This window comes from Notechis scutatus, chromosome 1 (genome assembly GCF_049901735.1).
Source record: "Notechis scutatus isolate UNSWTSFEM ecotype Mainland chromosome 1, rNotScu1.2, whole genome shotgun sequence".
Classification (NCBI taxonomy): domain Eukaryota; kingdom Metazoa; phylum Chordata; class Lepidosauria; order Squamata; family Elapidae; genus Notechis; species Notechis scutatus.
This window is the reverse complement of record NC_142009.1, coordinates 321,738,459-321,759,309: the sequence shown is the minus strand read 5'-3', so window position 1 is coordinate 321,759,309 and position 20,851 is coordinate 321,738,459. Positions and strand designations below refer to the sequence as shown.

Genomic DNA, 20,851 nt, shown 5'->3' with positions numbered 1-20,851 from the left:
TTTGAATGGATCATGTTTGTAATTGGTTCGTGCCATTGGCTCTGCTTTTATGTTTGAGAAGTCAAGTAGTTTGCTGGCACAAAAGCATCTTTAATTAGTTTATGGTAGTGTACCAGCTATCGTTACTGGTAGAGAATGCAGCTATTGCTATTGGAATTGGTGTGGTGGTTGCTTTTGAATAGAAAGTTTATGAAAAAACAACAACAAAACAACAAAAAAGTGCTTCATATGTTGCTTGTCTCCGTTCCTTCCAAACGTTTTTTATAGAAATCTCTTATCTAGAGCAGTGTTTCTCAACCTGAGCAATTTTATGGTGTGTGGACTTCCAACTCCCAGAATTCCCCAGTGAACATGCAAAATGGATTCTCTCCCCCCCCCCCACTTCTGTTGGTCTTCCATTTTCACTAAAGAAGAAAGGAGAAATTCATACTGATTTGCACCTGAGCTTATCTATTTCTGACTTTTTATCCAGAGATCAGTGGATCTCCTCTTTTGTCCTCCGCTTCAGAGGACAAAGGAACCCAAAGGAGCGCAAAAGCAATTTAAAATGTGTAAATAACATTTTAAAATAAATTCAGCTGGCAAGCATAATTATTATACAACTAAATTATAGTTTTACTTTTAACAAATTTAGCAAATTGAAAATTATGCAAATAAACCACATTTTACATAATGGTATTGTATCTTCTTAAAATAGGAAAGTGAATTACATCTTATAATGAGTAATGTTTTTCCCTGAACAAGAGAAACAGGTTTTTTGGTGCCTTCAGAATATCTGGAAAGTTCATCTTTATCCCTGAAATGATTTTTTAAAACTGCACCAAAGGAAAAAAAAAAGTTACACGGAGCATAATAAGCTGGTATTGAAAAAACTTGTCTGATTTTTTTAAAATCTGTTTTTGATTTAAGTTACTACTTCTAACTGGGAATCAATAGAACAATTCTATACATTTTCTAGAACTGTAAGGGTTTTTTCCCCATTTAATTCCCAGCAGAAATTCACATCTGGACTCTGCACAGTTAAGAAATTGTGCAAATATCTGTGTCATTATCTTTTTGCCATCGTCACAGTTTTATTTTACACTGGGGAGAAGGAACTTTTTTTTTTCATCAGTTTGAAGTTTTGTAACATTGTACATATACTTCAGCTTCTTTATCAATACACAGCTGCATCAATTTTGAAATATGGGGAAAAAGGAAAACATTTGGAGCTAAGGAAGGGGATATATTTTTATTTCAAAACAGAAATAGCTGAATTTCCCTGAGAAAATTCTGAAATATCAGAATAGTCAAGAAACCATTAATAAAACGAACTTAAAATCTAAATCAGGGTCCACTTGAAATTAATTATATTACCATTTCTAAATCTTTAAAGTCCCCATAGCTGAGAAACAAAATACCCCCAGGACAACTTTTGCTCACAGACCACCAGAAGGTCTTATTTTAGAGGAAAACAATTAAGTGAAGAAAATAGACATATGTAACATTATGGACAACTTTGTTAATAAAAAGATTCACAATGCCTTGAGAAATTCAAAATTGTGATAGTTAGCTATGGAATAGGGCCTGGTTGTTTGATGGATTGCCTTTTTCCAGTTTTTTTTTGCCCATTTAATGTCAGGAGAAAGGCCCAATCCAAGTCCCATCAATTTTATGTTGTGATCTTGTGAGGCCAAGAAAGCAGGCATTCTATATTGTAGCCTCTTCGTTCTGGATACACACACACACATTGTCAACTTGTAAATCATTCCTGTGTGTCTTTCCAAGTTGCCATAAGAAGGAGCAGGGAAAAGCCTGAGGGAGCAGTGCGGCAGGTGAAGGCCAGAAGCACATTCCACGCTTATCTTGTGGAGATTGTAGCCTAGGCTACTGGATCTTCTGGGAAAATCGCTCATTGGAGAGTGTGATTGATGACACCCAGCCCTGTTTTGTTGGAGAATCTTGATTTATGACATACCCAGGGAAGTGGGGGGAAACTGGGTCATAGGTGATAGTAAATTATGTGTCTCAGAGTTGGCTTCATTCGAGTTAGTGACGGACATGTTGCTCCTAATAAAACTTTTGGATTCTTTTGAAGCTTGGCTCGAGGGTCATGATTTAATTAGGGCAATCGTTGGAACACACACACACACACACACACACACACACACAAACATGACTCCCACTTTTCTTTTATTCCAGAAGTCTCTTAAAACCGGCTCTGTTCCCAGAGATCAACGGTTATGGAGCCTCTTTTGAAGTTTTGCATAATAGTGTTGTTTTAGTGTACCTTTTAATCTATTTATTCAACTTCCTATAATAATCTTCCTGATAAAGATTATTGGCAATAATCTTGGCAGTTTGGTCTGGTAGTTAAGACACTAGTCTAGAAAGCCGGAGACCATGAGTTCTAGTCCTGCCTTAGCCATGAAAGCCAGCTGGGTGACTCTGAGCCAGTCACTCTCACTTAGCCCACCCCACCTTACTGGGTGGTTATTGGAGAAATAGGAGGAGGAAGGTGTGTTGGATATGTTTGCCAACTTGAGTTATTTGTAAAAATAATAAAGGCAGGATATAAATAATGAAATAAATAAATAAAGCAACCCTTTTTATTTTACTCAGACGTAGCATGTTTTAACTGCAACCTGCTGATATTATTAGGCTGTTGCTGGTTGTTGTGGCTTTCCTATTGAAATGTAAATTTTTGTTTCTGCTTTTCCCTTTTAATCTCTTAAACCCTTCTTTTCATCTTACAATAAATAGCTTTGAAAAGCAGATTATAAAAGTGTGGATATACATGATTTTCATTTTGTCAAAGCCGTGAGAGTCATAGCTTGTCTTGGGCTCCTGGAGGTGAAAGTTTGAATTGGGAACTGCTGAACTAGGGGTGCCAGAAAAATGTTAATGGATTCATTTCCATGCAGAATTATGCTAAAACAAAATCTGTTCCACTATAAACAAGCAGGTAATTCACTGAAACTATCAACATCTGTCTTGAAATGTAGCTCAGCACAAAAAGTGTGAAATAAACACTTATATTTGGGAAACCAGGAAAATATATGCATGCAAAATGTGTTTATTAATGAAAAAATGTGTTCAAGGCGCACACAAAATGCAAATCTGTGAAACTGACCTGAAAAAATGTAAAGCAGGGTTCTCTTGGGTGTATAAAAGAAATTACGATAATACAGACAATCAGTAGAATATATTAATAATTGAACGTGCGTTCAATGTGTTATGTATATGGCTCAGCTGCAGGCTGATCTGTATATTCTTTCTCTGAGCTCATATGACCTTGTATGAAAAAGAAGCATGAACTGGAGGTAGTTTTTATTACAGGATGGTTCAGTTGTGAAGGGATTTAATGATCAAATGACAGCAGCTTTCCAGGCATTGCATCTGTGACTTGAAATATCAGGTGACCCTAATCTTGGTGATTTTTTTTTTTTTTTTTTTGAGTATGTGCAAGATGCCAAAGTGTAGGAGGAGAGAACAGTGAGCCACTGCTGCTTCTTGGCAGATGGTCTTCAGACGCTACAACAAAAGTTGTATCAGTTTTACCAGACATTTGCATATTTTTCAGTTAGTGTTGCTGAACAGTGCCACCTAGATAAAGATGTGTGTCATCTTAGATAATGTGTGGAATAAATAACTTGCACATTATTACGTCTTTGTCTTCAGTCAGTCATGCTTATCTTGGACCCAACCCAATCTCCATTCTAATATCTCTATTTTTAAATGTTTCTCCATTTTTTCTGCTCTTAATAATACCAGGATTTTGCTGGCACAATTGCTAGTAGCTTGGGCACTTCCAGAGGGTGGATCAGTTATATATAGATGTGAAAGCATAGGCACCCTATATATTTTAAAGATCAAGGTAAAGTTTCCCCTGCCCAGGTGTGTCTGACTCTAGGGGGTGGTGTCATCTCCATTCCCTAACAGAGAGAGCCAGCATTGTCCGAAGACGCTTCCATAGTCATGTGGCTGGCATGACTGGTGCATAGAACACTGTTACCTTCCCATTGAAGTGGTACCTATTTATCTACTTGTATTTGCAAGTAGCTAGGGCAGGGGAATGGGAGATCAACTGACACGATATTTGGATCTCAAATTGCCAATCTTCTGGTTGACAAGCCCAGTGTCTTAACTGCTAAGCTACTATATCCCCATAGGCCACCATACCCCCATCTATATACTTTAGGGGTGCTTAATTACAAATGTGAATATCTGTGGTGTACCATACATGTTTTGAGAATCTATTCAAAACTTAAGTTTTCAGATGAGCCAAGTTGCTCTCATTGAATAAAGATGTAATTGGACAGTCCCTCAGGCCCAAATATTTTGCTACCTGTGGGTGATGTAAGAAACTTACGTTGCATCAGAAATTAATGAGGGAACAGGATTTGATTGAATCAATGTTTCCTAAAACAATAAAACCTGAGATTGGGAGTGGTAAATTATCTAATGATGGTCTTTAAAAGTGGGCAAGGACATCTGTTGTCACTGGAGGTTTTTAAGAAGAGATTGGACAACCATTTCTCTGAAACATGCTTGAGCAGGGGGTTGGATTAGAACACCCTTTCAACTCTGTTATTCTATTGCTAGATGACTTGGATTGTGATTTGATAATCTCCACTCCATCTTCCACTTGTTTCTGAAATTCAGCTTGTTGTCATCTTGTGATTTTATGACACACTCCAGTATTTTTCTATGAAATACCTGGAGGTGAATTTCCCAGGAAGCATGCAGTAAAACAAATGTCTGCATCCTCTAGACCATCAGTTTTGGTTGATTGTGTGCAGGAGGGAGCCCATTTTTGGCAAGAATTCAGCATCGTAGGCTTGCGGGCAAAGCTGAATGAAATGTCCCAGATTCCCATGAGCAAGTAACCTTTAACAGCCTGATCTAGCAAGCTTATTTGAATAAAAATGCAAAATAAGGCTATAAGAGTCCTTTGTTGTATTTTCTTCTAATGGTGGATGTAATGTTAATCTTTAGTTACTATGAGGATTAAGTCACCGTGGTTCATTTATTATTGAAGGAAATCAAGTTATTTGCCTTTCACACTTGAATTGGAATTCCCACAACTCCCAGACACCTAATGTACCTGAAAAGCCGTCAAAAGACATATATTTTGCAGCCATGCGTTTGTTGCTAGAAAAGTAGATCTGCAATCCTCTGGTGAAGCACTAACTGAATTCATATATGTTTCTGAGTTCTTGTTTTGTGTGTAGAATTGCTCTGTAGGAGATGATCAGGGTGAAACCAGGGTGGAGGGGACTCAAACGGGTCATTAGTCTTGAATCCCTTTGCGCACATAAAAGATTTAAGTCCAGCCTACCTTGATTTTCATTAATTTGTATCTACCATCAATTTGCTTTGATTGTTAGTAGTTCAGATTCTTATAGCGCGCATAAGCATGCAATAAACCTTTATATTCTTTTGAACTATCTGGACTTCATAATTTCCCTGCCCTTGACACAATCTCCTCTAATGCTGTGTATTTTCTTTTCTTTTTTCCCCAGGATCCTGACCCTGTTCTACAATGGAAAAACTGCTTCTATATCTGTTCTTCATTGGCTTAGTGCTGAAGGCCGAGACCTGTCCCAAGCGCTGCGTATGCCAGATCTGGTCTCCTAATCTTGCTACACTTTGTGCAAAGAAAGGGCTATTGTTTGTCCCTCCTGACATTGATAGGAAGACAGTAGAGTTGCGGCTAGCAGACAACTTTGTTACAAATATCAAGCGGAAAGATTTCGCCAACATGACCAGCCTGGTGGACCTAACACTGTCTAGGAATACAATTAGTTTCATCACCCCTCATGCATTTGCTGACCTGCGCAACCTGAGGGCTTTGCACTTAAACAGTAACCGATTGACTAAAATTACCCATGATATGCTAAGTGGGCTTTCCAATCTGCATCATTTGATATTGAACAATAACCAGCTGACTATGATCTCTTCCACTGCTTTTGATGATGTCTTGGCTCTTGAGGAGCTGGATTTGTCCTACAACAATCTGGAGACCATTCCCTGGGATGCTGTTGAGAAGATGGTCAGCTTGCACACCCTCAGTTTGGACCACAACATGATCATCAACATTCCCAAGGGGACCTTCTCCCACCTCCACAAGATGACCCGGCTGGACGTCACATCCAACAAACTGCATAAGCTGCCGCCTGACCCTCTCTTCCAGCGAGCTCAGGTTTTAGCCACCTCAGGAATCATCAGCCCATCCACATTTGCACTGAGCTTTGGAGGGAACCCTCTTCATTGCAACTGTGAACTTTTGTGGCTGAGACGCCTTTCTAGGGAGGATGACCTGGAGACGTGTGCTTCACCTCCTGTTCTGTCTGGCCGCTATTTCTGGTCGGTCCCCGAGGAGGAGTTTCTGTGTGAACCCCCCCTCATTACTAGGCACACTCATGAGCTCAGAGTGCTAGAGGGCCAAAGAGCCATCCTGAGATGTAAAGCCCGTGGTGACCCAGAGCCTGCTATACATTGGATTTCCCCAGAGGGCAAGCTCATTTCTAATGCAACCCGGTCTCTGGTGTATGACAATGGAACTCTTGACATTCATATTACAACCATGAAGGATACAGGCTCTTTCACTTGTATTGCTTCCAACCCAGCGGGGGAAGACACCCAGTCTGTAGATCTTCATATAATCAAACTGCCTCACATAGTAAACAGCACAAACCACATCCATGAGCCAGATCCTGGCTCCTCGGATATATCAACTTCGACCAAATCTGGTTCAAATGCAAGCAGTAGCAACGGGGAAACAAAAGTTAGCCAGGACAAGAAGGTGGTGATAGCAGAAGCCACATCATCTACTGCCCTGCTTAAATTTAATTTCCAAAGGAATATACCCGGGATACGTATGTTCCAAATTCAGTATAATGGAACGTATGATGATTCGCTTGTTTACAGGTAGGGGATTCCGGCCCAGCTGAACTCCAGAAAAAAATCAGGAATGAAACTGTATTCCTTTTGCCTGTTGGACAGATGGTTACATATGTAGGTTGGGATGGAAAGCATGATAATGTAACAACCTCCTGCAAGGAGAAACAACACAAAAAGGTTACCTAGCTCATGTGGTAGCAGATTGGGTCTCAAGCATAATCCAAGAACTCTGTTTTTTTTTATAGTTGCAGAATGATCTTGAATGGTTTGTGGGTCTACTTCTTTAGTGTGCAACTCCACAATCACACTACTGTATTTGTTGATCTCATTAGCATAATCATCTTTTGAAAAGTTTGGGTTTCTTTTGAAAGTTTTTGAAAGCATGGATGTCAGCTTCTTAAGATGGTTCTACAGAGTTTATATAACAGATCTCTAATTGCTGAATTGCTCACTGGAAACATTTAAAGAAAGGAATGATTGGGTGGTACATTTGCTTTGGATATGAACTCTTATCCCTGTCAGAGTTGGGGTTCTTCTCTTTAGAAAAGGAAAAATTATGGCCATGTTTGGGTTTGTGTCACAGGAGGGAGAATGACAGATCAGGTGCTAGGATTGTGTGGAGCTTTGGAGGTAATTCAGAAAAGGTAATCAGTATGTGAGAGCATGAAAGTAGTCGTTCTCTGTAACCTTTTAATGCAGCTATGTCCAATCTGCTAGTAATGGGGCTCTACAAGGTCATAAATGTTGAGGTAATTCCCTGTTAGGAGAATGAGCGCATAAAGGAAGACGTATTTGAGAGTAGTGTTTGAATAATACACATACAGCACACAGATACACTGTACAGTAAATGTAGGTTTTTACTTCCAGAAACGTTAAGCAAAGTCCAAACAAGCAATCCAAAATCATTCACAGGTAGATCAGTCAGTTTTTTCAATCCAGGGATAATTCAATAACAAAGTCCAGTGTCAAAAAAAAACCCAGTTCAATATCAGACTTACATCAAATCCAGTAATAGCAGTCAATTAGGAAAAATGGAGGAACAGCAATACTTTCCAACAGAAGGAAACAGAGGCTTACTCACACTCTCTTCTGAGACTAAGGCTAAGACAAACCAGGTTTCTGGCTCCATCTTATGGCCGTTTGAGAAACCACGCCTAATTACAGTTTTGCATTTTTTTAAAAATAGAGTTTTAAAATATTTATCCTGGTTTATATATTTCTAAGCCAAATACCTGTTAGGTAACTTATATTCCTAACATTCTCCCCTTTTGGGTAAGACAATATATACAACCTTACATTCTAAGTCCATAATCTTCACAGCTAGCCTTATGCTTTATAGAGCCTTCGGCCTTTGTAAAATGATCTGCTATATTGTTTTCTGACATACAGTATTCTAGCTTAATCATCTTACTTTGCACACATTGTCTCACATTTAAATATCTTAAATCTGTGTGTTTCGTTCTTGTCTTAACAGCAATATTTGAAGCCATCTGTATTGCTGTTTATCTTCATAAACAACAATAGAATCTGTTACATCAATTCCCATATCAATCAATAATTGTTTATACAAAACTAAATCTGTACATAATAAAGACAAACATGAGAATTCAGCCTCCATTGTTGACAAACTTAGATGTTTCTGTCTAATAGATCTCCATCCAATCAATGCTTTTCCCCAATAATACTACAGTACCCGATGTAGATTTTCGTGTATTTATGTCTGTAGCAAAACTTGCATCAGCATATGCAGTTAAATTCAGTTCATTTTTAGGCTCCAAATACAATGAATAATGCATTGTCTGTTTCAGATGTCTTAACACATGTTTAGCAGCTTGCCAGTGCCTTTCAGTCGGCTCAGCATTAAATCTCACTAATTGATTAACATTGTATGCAATATCTGGCCTTGACTAATTACTGAGATAAGATAAACTACCAATCAAGGACTGATAAATGTTCTTATCAAAAATAGGACTTTGAACATCACTATGGCTAAACTCTTGGCTCATTGGTGTTTTAGCTGGCTTACAAAGTTCCATTTTAAACCTTTTTAGTAATTGGTTAATTTTATCTGCCTGTGAGATCTTGTATCCTCCCCTAGTTCTATCTATCTTTAAACCAAGATATTGTTTGATTTTTCCTAATTGTTTTATCTTAAATTTCTTTTCCAATAGTGAAATTATCTCAGTAGCTTCTTGTTCAGTTTTGGTGATTAATGCTATGTCATCAGTAAATAATAACAATAATGAAATTACACCATTACTTTCTCTTTTAAACAAACATGGATCAGCCATGCCAACTACAAAGCCTATTTTAGTTAATTCTTTAACTATACATTGGTTCCCCTCATATCCAGATTGCTTCAAACCATAAAGACTCTTTTTCAATTTCCAGCAATCATTATTATCAGTATTATCATTTTTGAGACCTAAAGGTTTCTTTAAATATATAGTGTGTTGCAACGGTGCATGCAGATATGCCATCTCTACATCCAAATGATTTACAATATATTTCTCTTTAGCTGCCCACACTAATGCTGCCCTTAATGTAGTAGCCTTCAGACTAGGTGCAAACACCTTATCATAGTCATTTGCTGTCTGATTGAACCCTTGTGCTACTAACCTGGCTTTATGGGTAGCAGTTCCATCTACACCTGTCTTTAGCTTATATATCCATTTACATCCTATGGCATATTTACCTGGTGGTAACTTAACATTTTCGTATACCTCCAGTCTTTTTAATGATTCCAGTTCCTTATCCCCTGCTTTCTGCCAAGCAGCCTGATCCTTAGCAGGATACATTTTCAGTTCACTATAATTACTTGAAACTGTATTCACTTGGCATACAACACTAGCCTGATATCTATCAGGGGGTCGTGTTACTCGGATTGAACGTCTTGGTAATACAGGGCTAACTGGTGGACTTTCCTGTGCCACCTGCTCCTGTTCTTCTACTTCTTCCTGTGCCCGTTCTCCTTCCTCCTGTGCTTCCTCTTTAATGGCTATTTGTTGTTTACTGATATCATCTTTAGGGACTATTTGGGTGTCAATAATAATATCATTGCTGGATTCCTGTTCCAGTTTATCCCATCCAACGTGCTCAAGAAATTGTGCATTAGCACTGCAATAAACATGAGCTGTGCCTCAATCCCAGAATCTAAATGATCAATGGTTGGCCTCATAACCCACAAAAAATAACTTCTTAGTTCTATGTTGCCCTTTCAGTCTTACTTGTGAGGGAATATGCACCCATGCTGGAGCTCCAAATGTGTGTAGGTAACTTAAATTTGGCTTTCTGCCATGCCAACAAGTGAATGGTAATTTACTACATTGTTTAAAACATGGTTGCTACACATTATGGCTTCATCCCACAGTGTTTCAGGTAAACCTGAATCAGATAACATAGTGCGAGCCATGACTTGTAATGTTTGCCCTCTTCGTTCTATAAACGAGTTATGTTGTGATCTGTAAGGTGCAGAACGTTTATGCTCAACACCAGCCAATTTCAACATAGTTTGGAATCTTTTGTTAACAAACTCAGTCCCATTATCAGTGACTAAAGTAATTACTTTACTTTTCATTTTTCTCTCAGCAAACCTTAGCCAGTTAAAGAAATGTTGGAATGTTTCTGTTTTGTTTTTCATAAGATAGCAGAAACCGTATCGTGAGTAATGGTCCATAATACTCAAAATATAACAGGCACCTCCTAAACTTGGTTTCTTAGGACCAATTGTGTCAGCAAAAACAACCTCTAAAGGTTCTTTGGTCTTAAACCCATTCAGTCTGTTTGCTGGAGTAAACTTACTCTTCTCCTGGCTACAAGCATTACAGTGTAAATACTTGCTACAGGGTTTCAATTTTACTCCCTCTGCCAATTCAACAGTTCGTTTGAGCATTTTGAAATTAATGTACCCTAAATGTCTATGCAGTAAATGTATACATTCATCATGTGGCTTAACATTGTTATAAACTGAGTTAGCCATCTTCAACTGGTCATCATGTATCACATATAAATCATTTTTTAAAGTAGCAGTAACACTTTTACCCTCTTTCTCTATTATACAGTTATCTCCCCTAAAGGTTACAACATAAATTAACTAAAGATTAACTAAAGCTCTTACTGATAATAAATTAAATTTCAGTTGAGGTACATATAACATAGTTAAATGTTTGTTTATACAAGAACAATATGCAGTACCTTCACCTGATGCTTTAATCTTCCATCCATTTGCCAATAATACATGTTGTTTACTCGTGGACATCTTTACAAACCTTTTTCTATCTTTAGTAATGCATTGTGATGCTCCACTATCAACAACCCACAAATCATGAATTGCTAGACATAGCTGAACTAACATTCTTCTTGGCCTTCTGGTGTTTGCCAGTATTCTGTTGTTTTCCCTTCTTACAGAATTTAGCTATATGTCCCCTAGCCCTACAAGAAAAACATTTCCTAACAGTCTTGGCAGTTGAAGATAAATCCTCTTCTTGTGGTTGTTTCTTCCTCAGTTGGTCTCTATCCAGCCATCTTCTTGCTTCTTCTAACAATCTTCCAGTTATGTCCGTCAATGTCAGTTTATCTCTGGGCAGGACTTCCAGTGAAGATACATAATCATCATAACTTTCATCCAATGAGGAAAAAATGATGTAAACTTGATGCAGCTCTGAAAATATCAGTTCTTTTTCATGTAGCTCTTGAAAAGTTCTTTTCATGAAGTTTAAATGAGCTAACATATTTCCACCTTTCAGAAGACGTGTTCTAAACAGTTTACGTGTAAGATGTATGTGTGCACCTACACTGTCACGAACATAAATCCTCTTCAAATTCTCCCAACACCTAGCAGCAGACTCTTCTCCACGAATATGGACTAACTGCTGGTCACTCACTGTTAGTCCAATTATACAAAGAGCTCGTTCATTGTTCTGTTTAAAGTCAGCAAGCTTCTTGGCATCATCCTCATTATTTGGATCCCAAGCATTTACATCTGGTGGGTCTTGAACTACATTCCATAAACCTTCTCTACGCAGAAGTAGACTGCACTTCATAGACCAGGAAACATATTTTGTTCCATCCAACTGGGTTATCAGTGATAGACTTGTTGAAGTGACTTGTGCCATCTTTATCAGGATAGTAACTCACAATTAAACAGTAAACAGCTGTCTGTCTACAGTACTGTGCATTCACACTAACTCTCAGTTATCTGTGCCTAGTATGGTCTGGGCCCATAACAAGTGTTGTGGTAATTCCCCGTTAGGAAAATGAGCGCATACAGGGAGACGTATTTGAGAGTAGTGTTTGAATAATACACATACAGCACACAGATACACTGTACAGTAAATGTAGGTTTTTACTTCCAGAAACGTTAAGCAAAGTCCAAACAAGCAATCCAAAATCATTCACAGGTAGATCAGTCAGTTTTTTCAATCCAGGGATAATTCAGTAACAAAGTCCAGTGTCAAAAAAAAACACCAGTTCAATATCAGACTTACATCAAATCCAGTAATAGCAATCAATTAGGAAAAATGGAGGAACGGTAATACTTTCCAACAGAAGGAAACAGAGACTTACTCACACTCTCTTCTGAGACTAAGGCTAAGACAAACCAGGTTTCTGGCTCCATCTTATGGCCGTTTGAGAAACCACACCTAATTACAGTTTTGCATTTTCTTAAAGATAGAGTTTTAAAATGTTTATCCTGGTTTATATATTTGTAACCCAAATACCTGTTAGGTGGTTTATATTCCTAACAATAAACTTTTAACATTGTATACATTAACTATATTATATGTTTTATATGCATCCCAAGACATTTGCTCTTCACTCAATGTGGCTCAGGCAAGCCAAAAGGTTGGACAACCATGCTTTAAAGCAGAGGTGGGGAACTATGGCCCCTTTTGACTTGTGGACTTCAATCCCCAGAATTATTGAGCCAGCATGGCTGGGATCAGGAATTCTGGGAGTTGAAGTCCACAAGTCACAAAAGGGCCATTGTTCCTCACCCCTGCTTTAAAGTAACTTTGTATTTTCCTAGGCACAGGAAATTCTGTGGTTTAAAGAAATGCAGGAAAGAGTATCATTCAAGCCCGTGTCCTCCAAAGTAACCTTTTAAATTATTTCCAAAGTGCTGCATTAATGCTCCTGAGCACTACATGGTGGTTTGGGTGAAAGGTTATATTAAAAGCTGCGGTATAAAAAATGTTAGCGATTAAATAATATTTCTGCAGGTAAATAAACTGACTACTGAAGCCATTAATGGGCCAGGGCCTGGGAGAGCTAATTGCCTAACTAGGCTCAAAAAAAACCTAACAACATGAAGAACAGCAGTAGTGACAGCTGTGTTAAATGCATTGATTTCTTGTTCACAGCTCATTTGGGGAAGAGAGTAAAAATGTGTATGCATTGTCTGCATATTCCAGAATGCAGTACTGACTTTTAAAATAGGGTTCTTGATGGCTTAGGAGTATGACCTAGATGATAATATACTTCCATATATTGCTGCCCAAATGTTAAGAACAGCTGACGCTGGTCTATTAAAATAGAGAAATTTATTTCCCCAGGCTGTTAGATTCATTACTGTTTTTATGTTCTGGTTATTTGTGAATGTTCTAAGCAACTCTGAGAATTCTAGCAAACTGAAAAGCAGGATCTTTTTTTTTTAAATAAACCAATAAATAAATAAATGAGAGTTATTAGACCTTGGCTTGGCTTCCAGAAGGAGGCCTGAGTGATTGACCTCCTTTATGGGGAAAGGGCAATGTAGTTTTCAATTTTGAAGTCTGTGATTTATTTAAGTTTGTTTTATTTTTGTACAAATCCTTGATGAACTTTAATCCTTCAAGGTAATCTGGAGGTAATCTTAGCTGGACTGCTAAGAAGACATTAATACCCTCTATTTGGGATGATAGTAGAAACAGTTCTAAAAAAGATGCTTGCCTCTCAGGAAAATTCCAATTATTCAATCTCATTTGGGGCAGAGAGGAAAAGAGCCAATGACTTTGATTTGCTAAATAGGGATTTTCTCTGAAAACTATTAATGGAACAGTTACAGTTCAAAAACAGTTTGTCTTTTAGTATCTTTTTTTTAAATGCCATATCTTAGGATGGGAGCTGGTCCTGCAGATTAAAAGAATCAGGAACAACCACTCCCTCTACTTAAAAAACACCAAATCAAGATGGTGATTATTATTATTATTATTATTATTATTATTATTATTATTATTATTATTATTTACAATAAACTTACCATTTTCTGGTCATTTAAGCGAAATGTGTGCAAGGATAATTGGGATTAAAATATAATTATTCTTAGTATTTTTAAAAGTATATTGATAGAAAGAAAAACATAGATGAGAGGTATATGGGAAAGATAATTTCGTTACTCAACTAGCTAATATCATCAATGCCCTGATGATGTTACCTAGTTGGGTAATGAAAGGCCTGCAGGAAAACAACTAAGCTTAGAAGTAATAAGGGACCTGCAGTTCAACCCTGAGCAAATATTCCCTTCTATTGATATGGAAAAGATTCAGAAATCTTAGCTGAGGAAAGCTGCTACATAAAAGAAAGTTCTAGTTGGATCTCAGGTGCCTGGCTTTTTGATGACTCTAAGAATGTTCTTTGTGACTTGGTAAATAAAAGCAATGGTGGCGCAGTGGTTAGAATGCAGTACTGCAGGCTAACGCATTGCTCACTCCAGGAGTTCGATTTTCACCAGGCTCAAGGTTGACTCAGCCTTCTATCCTTCCGAGGTCGGTAAACTGAGGACCCAGATTGTTGGGGGCAACAGGCTGACTCTGTGAACCTGTTAGAGAGGGCTAAATTGGGGCCACTTTGGTCTCGGGTTCATTCGCCTGTTGTGTACATGTACTCTCTCTCAGATAGAAGAAAGATATTTGACTCTATAAGCTGGGATAATAAAAAATGATTACATGTTCAGGTACTATAATTCCAGCACAGAACAACACACATTTAGCTGCTTATCTCCCCAGCTCTAGAGATATATCTGTTCATCTATGAATGGAAGATACTACCAACTCATCTCTTAAAATGGTTGTGGAGATCCAGTTTACTTTCCTTCCACTGCAGGAAGAACATATATTTTATATATCAATGTATATGAATTAGGATGGAGAATGAGAGGCTTGAGGGACTATGAGTTTCTGTGCTGAGGAGGGCAGCTAGATAAATCAAATGAATGAATGTATGAATGAATGAATAAATAACTAAATATCTAATCAAACTTGCTTCTGAGCTCATGAGAAGCAAAAAGGAGAACTCGGTAGCCAGGCAGCTCCCAGCCCATTTAGGTTGCCCCTGGGCCTTGTTTTCAAGCTTTCAAAGAAAGAAAGGGAATATTGTTTCTTTTTTGAAAATAAATAGCATTAGCCTCTATGCAGACTTACACTTCAATACAACTGACTGAAGAATGCTTTAGGGGACTCTGAGAGCTACATACTTAAATGTAATAATTGGAACAACTTCTATATTCTAAAGGAAACATGAAAGCAAGCAGTGTAATTATTTTAGCCTTTTCCTGGCTTTTACACTTGCCTGAGCTTGGGATAGTATCTTCCTTTCATCTGGATTTGCTTTATTCTTATATTATATGGATGTTTTCATGTATCATTTGGAATTGCTTCAGCACTTTTAACCAATTCTTTTAACCAGAATTGTTTTGAATAGTTGAGAAAACGTCCCATGTATAGACTATATTGAAATGCTATTTTCTACTGTGTCATGTGCCAGTGCATATTTAAAACACTTGAGTACCCCAGATCTAGATTCGATAACCTGGGGCAAGCGACATAATGTCTGGCAACAGTGTATGTTTTTGAGGACAAAGTACATGGGGATTCTTCCAGTGCTCTGGCAATAGTTTTCCTTTTCCCTCTCCTTATTTAACCTAGTGCCGAACTCTGCTTTATTTAGATTGACCATTGTGTCAAACGGAAAGACAAAAGTTCGTTTCAAGCTGATGTTCTCCAGTTGTATTGGGACCATGTCTCCCATCACAACTAGGAGGCACTGGGAAAGCAGGCTTGGGCAGAGCACCTGGAGATCCACTTCATGGTATATATCCTCTCCAGTCCAGTCTAATGTATTAATGTATGTCTTATCCTGTCATCTCGTAGAATGATACCTCCCATGAGCAAGACCTTCCTGGTCAACAACTTGGCTGCGGGGACGATGTACGACTTGTGCGTCTTAGCAATCTATGATGATGGCATCACCTCCTTGACAGCCACTCGCGTGGTGGGCTGCACCCAGTTCACGACCGAGCAGGACTACGTGCGCTGCCATTTCATGCAGTCCCAGTTCCTGGGCGGGACCATGATCATCATCATCGGAGGGATTATCGTGGCTTCGGTCCTGGTCTTCATCATCATCCTCATGATTCGCTATAAGGTGTGTAACAACGGCGGGCACCCCAAGGTGACCAAGGTCAGCAACGTTTACTCCCAGACCAACGGGGCTCAGGCCCAGGGGTGCAGTGGAGCCATCATGTCCCAGTCTGGGTCCAAGCAGGCTGTGGGGCGTGAGGAGAGCCTGCAGTGCTGCAAAGTCAGCAACGACAATGTGGCACAGTCGTCGGAAGCCTGCTGCAGCCAGGACTCCTCCACTGCTACCTCCTCTTTGCTTCCCATGTGGACTCCTGGCCCTCCCACTTCCCAAAAGCTGAAGCGTAAGCCCATGCCAAAGCCCAGCAGTGATCCTCCACCACCGAGCGAAGGCGCCGTTACCAGCCTAGAATCCCAGAACACTAATCGCAACAACTCAACTGCTCTGCAGTTGTCTAGCCAAACCCCAGACTATGCCAAAGGGGGATCCCAGTACAAAAGAGCACAAGCCAAGTCAAGTAAGTTCCTCACTTTGCCAGCTGACCCATCCCGGACAAAACGCAGGTACTCCCTGAATGGAGAATTAATGGAATACCATTGTTATATTAACTCCTCACATGCAGGTGGATTTTGGTCTAAGCGGAGCTTATCTATGAATGGGATGCTCATGCAGACAGACTGTTCCAATGTGGATAGTGGCAAAGCAACTTTCTCAAGTTCTGAGTGGATATTGGAAAGCACTGTGTGATCAGCTGTGATGTGTGGTTTTTTTTTGTTTTTGTTTTTCTAAATTTAAAAAAAAAAAGTACGGAGTACACCACCCATCCTCCAAACATTGTTGGAAAACATGTATCCATTCGAGCAGTTTGCATTTTTCCACCCTTATTGTTTTTGGGCAGAGTTGGGCTCAATCCACCAGGCAACTTCCACTCGTTCCCATTTGGGGTTTCTTTGTTTTTAGTATAACAACCGAAGGCAAATATCATGTTCAAAGAGCTCATTTAAAAAAAAAAAAGTGATCAAGGAAAAAGCACGAAATGACACTAGTGCCTTCCTTTTTCCTTGGATTGGCATCTTGGTTCTCCAATGGCAGATCAAGAACAAAAGCGCATGGGCGGAGAAAGGCCTTGTATGGAGGCCGTTGGTCTTTTCCTCTACATCAACCATTTAATGGATCGATCATGATAACAAAAAAGAATATTTTTAAAGCAATCTTGAGTGTCTTTTTCTTCCCTCTCTCCTCCCTCTCTTCCCCTCCCCCCCCCCATGTGGTAATGGTGTTGCCTTCCTTTTCAGGCAAATGCTGTAAAATCTCAACAACTCTATGTTGTTATGTTGTGTAAAATAAAATATTCCATAACTACACTCAGTCAGTGTTACAAGAGGTTCCCCGCCCTCCCACTCTTGCCTTGAATCATGGCTCAGGTGTTCTGGTGAGTGGTGTGTCTACCCCATCTGTGTGGCAGATGGAGAGAAGGGGGAATAGCTTGATCTCCTGGGTTCAGGTACGCTGAATTTTATTCCTGTGATTTCTGTACATTGCCAGCTGAGGCCCAGTTCCGAATGAAACTCCTGGGTGCAGGCATATCGAAGTTTTACAGCAGAGGTCTCCAAACTTGGCAACTTTAAGACTGGAGGGCTTCAACTCCCAGAATTCTGGGAGTTGAAGCCCACCAGTCTTAAAGTTGCCAAGTTTGGGGACCCCTGTTTTACAGCATGAGAAGTTGGTTATGCAAATCAAGAAGGTTCCCTGCCTGAATGGGGAGGCTGGGAAAGCTTTTGATCTCTAGCAGCAGTAGAGCCAGCAAAAGCTTCTTTCGAGCTTTAGCTTCTAAATGAAAGGGTGTCGAATAATGTCCGAATGTCCTTTTGTTCATTTCCTGTTGATGGCTGAGATGTATTACCAGGATTGAGTCAGTGACACTTTGATTTGATAAAAGTTGATCTTATGTTGCTTTGAAAAGCAAGGAATCTACCTTTGCAGGGACAGGAGGAGAGATTAGTCAGAAGTTGTTTCCCCAGACAAGGAGCTCTCAAGATTTATTGAGACTACAATCTGAGAACCATCAGCTAACAGAGTTGGAAATTTGGCTTCTGAATTACTTCATGTTGATTTTGGAGGGTCGTAAAAATGGTCTCAATCCTTTGTTCTTTTGGCTGAAGTGAAAATATGCCTATTAATGCACATGGCAGAGTTGACCACATTTTTCAGAATTCCCGTTCAAGTTGTTGGAAGTATTAACAGGAAATGTTTTTAAAAACATTTTTTAATGTTTGATTCTTTTTTGCTTTGGTGCTATGATATAATCAAGGGATTGAAACGTTTATGACCTCTTTTCTGTGTTTTAATTAATAAGACATGATTTATTATAAGGAAAAAATATTGAAATCAAACTAAAAAAGGTTGCAAATTTTGCATTTCATCAGACTCAAAATTAATATTTTTTCCAAGAAATTTGAAGACAGTCATCTGATTAGCAACCAAGCTTGCCTTCTCCCTCAAACCACAAAAGTGTTTAACAGAAGAATATTAGTATTATCTAACTCTCATCCTACATGTTCATGCCCCAAATCTTCCTATACTGTACATGACATTTTTGTTGTTTAACTCAAATGTGTAAGTTTGCAGGATACCAGTTCTACATATCACTCACTGAATGTCTTGGTGCAGTTTACATTAGTCTTCAAAGACTGCTCTCAAATGGTGCAGCCTGTCTTGCTTTTGGACAGACTTCAAGGAGATTGGTCAAGCTAAAGCAGGGAAGGCACTGGCCTATATTCTGTGGGGTCCATTACTCAAGCAGTAAAAATATAACCTGGCATTATCATGTAAGACCATTGATTTAAAGAGGTTTATCATGATTCAGCAATGAGCTATTCTCGACAATTCTCTCAGATTAAGTCTGCGAGATGTACTGTAACTATGGTTTTTCAGAACTCCTTGCACTAGTAGATTCAGTGCTTGAACTGCTGTAGAAAATTGCTATCTAGATTAGGCAGTGCAATAAGGCTTGGCCTTGTTCTCCATGAATGGTCCTGTTTACATTAATCAGTAGATGGGTGAGGAATGTTAGTATGTTCTGCAAATTATGGAACATAGTGAACTGACCCACCCATTTTTCCAGGATTGATTTGGAGCTAATGTAACTTTCACTGGTCCAGTAATATTGCCTGATCATTAATAGTCCTTTCTATTGTCCATGATTGAGATGAATCTTTGAGAGGACTTCCTTTCTTTGGCCTTCTCTAAGTACAATCTCTCTGGGATGGTTTGGTTTTCCTTCATACCTCTGTGGTCACACTGGAATGTATGGGATGGAAAAGGGGCTGTAAATGTGGTGTGCCAATCCTGGTCATATTAGTTATGATATATATTTAAATATATATCTATTTAAAAATGATCCTTTGGGTGATTGTTCAAGACTGTGCATTGCTAATGCATGACAGTAGGTCAGTTGATCAGAGATTACTGGGTCAGTTGTGTTGTTCAAACATGGCTGCTGTGAAACACTTGCTTAAAGGAGCAGATTCCATTGGAATGGACAAGTTGTTATTTTTAAAATCTGTATCAGTGCACCATTATTTAAATATTGAGGGGGGGTTACTGAAAAATTCTAGGGCCAGAAAAAGCCCCTTTCCAGTATTTGATTTGGGTTTGGTTTTGTTTTTTGATCCAAGCAAGTTGCCATCTTTCATTTTTGTCTTCTTTTTTCCATTTTCCTTCTCATTTTGAAGGTCAATTTTAGGTGGTAGTAGGTCAATCACTGCCCAGCAATGTGGCAGCATATAGTTGACCTTGGCTGATCTTGAAAAAGCTAAGCAAAATCAATCCAGAAAGAAGATCTGCAGGATAACCCAAGACGAATGTAACAAGTTAGGATAGGAAGCTAAGTAACCAACTAGCTAGCTTGGAAGAAGTCAGTGGCAAGAAGACTTGAAGTTCATGAAGTCACCAGGAAAAGTCCAATTTGTAAATAGATTTCCAGTTGTGCCTTTTGATTCTTTTCTCCCAAAATGTTTGTGTCTTAGCCTTATTTCTTTACTTGAAAAAATATTTGGCAGATGTGCTAATTCAATCCCTACCCTCCTACCAAGGATTTCTGGTCACAGTGCCAATTCACTGCTGAGACACTAGCCAGCTCTCTACACTGTATGACCTATTTGCATTTCCGTTGATGCAGCATTGAGCAAGAGAAGTTGTGTTGGTTTATTCTATCATTGATAATCTTTTGAAATGAAACCTTGTAGGAGATGGTCAGCTTTTGAGTTGGGTACAACTACATAGAATGACTACATTTATATGTCCTGAATAGATGGAATAAAAATAATGTCAAACAGCTGGGAGGAAGAGAAAAGTTTAGCAAGAGAACAGAGATGATTAGAAAGTCTCCAGATTTTAGGCAATTTTTTTGCCAGACTTTTAATTGATCCCATTCTGGATCTTTCTGCATTAGCTACCTTCCTTGGAGCCCTGGTGGCACAGTGGTTAGAATGCAGTATGGCAGGCAAATTCTGCCCACAGTCTAGCATTTGATCCTGACAGGGCTCAAGGTTGAGTCAGCCTTCCATGCTTTCAAGGTAGGTAAAATGAGAACCCAAATTGTAGGAGGCAATATGCTGACATTGTAAAC

At 38.9% G+C, this 20,851-nt stretch overlaps 1 protein-coding gene across 3 annotated transcripts in view; it reads left to right on the top strand.

Moving 5' to 3' along the window:
• Window positions 1–20,851, top strand: part of LRFN5 (leucine rich repeat and fibronectin type III domain containing 5) — a 135,250-nt gene that overhangs the window by 105,445 nt on the left and 8,954 nt on the right. Inside the window, exons 2-3 of one of the 3 annotated variants that reach the window (XM_026670890.2) lie at window positions 5,505–6,912; window positions 16,014–16,738. In XM_026670890.2, the coding sequence (XP_026526675.1) occupies window positions 5,525–6,912; window positions 16,014–16,738 (2,113 nt within the window). In that variant the 5' untranslated portion in view covers window positions 5,505–5,524. Of the gene's footprint in view, window positions 1–5,504; window positions 6,913–16,013; window positions 17,590–20,851 lie in introns of those variants that run through there. The other 2 variants (XM_087952480.1, XM_026670889.2) reach the window with 2 other exon arrangements.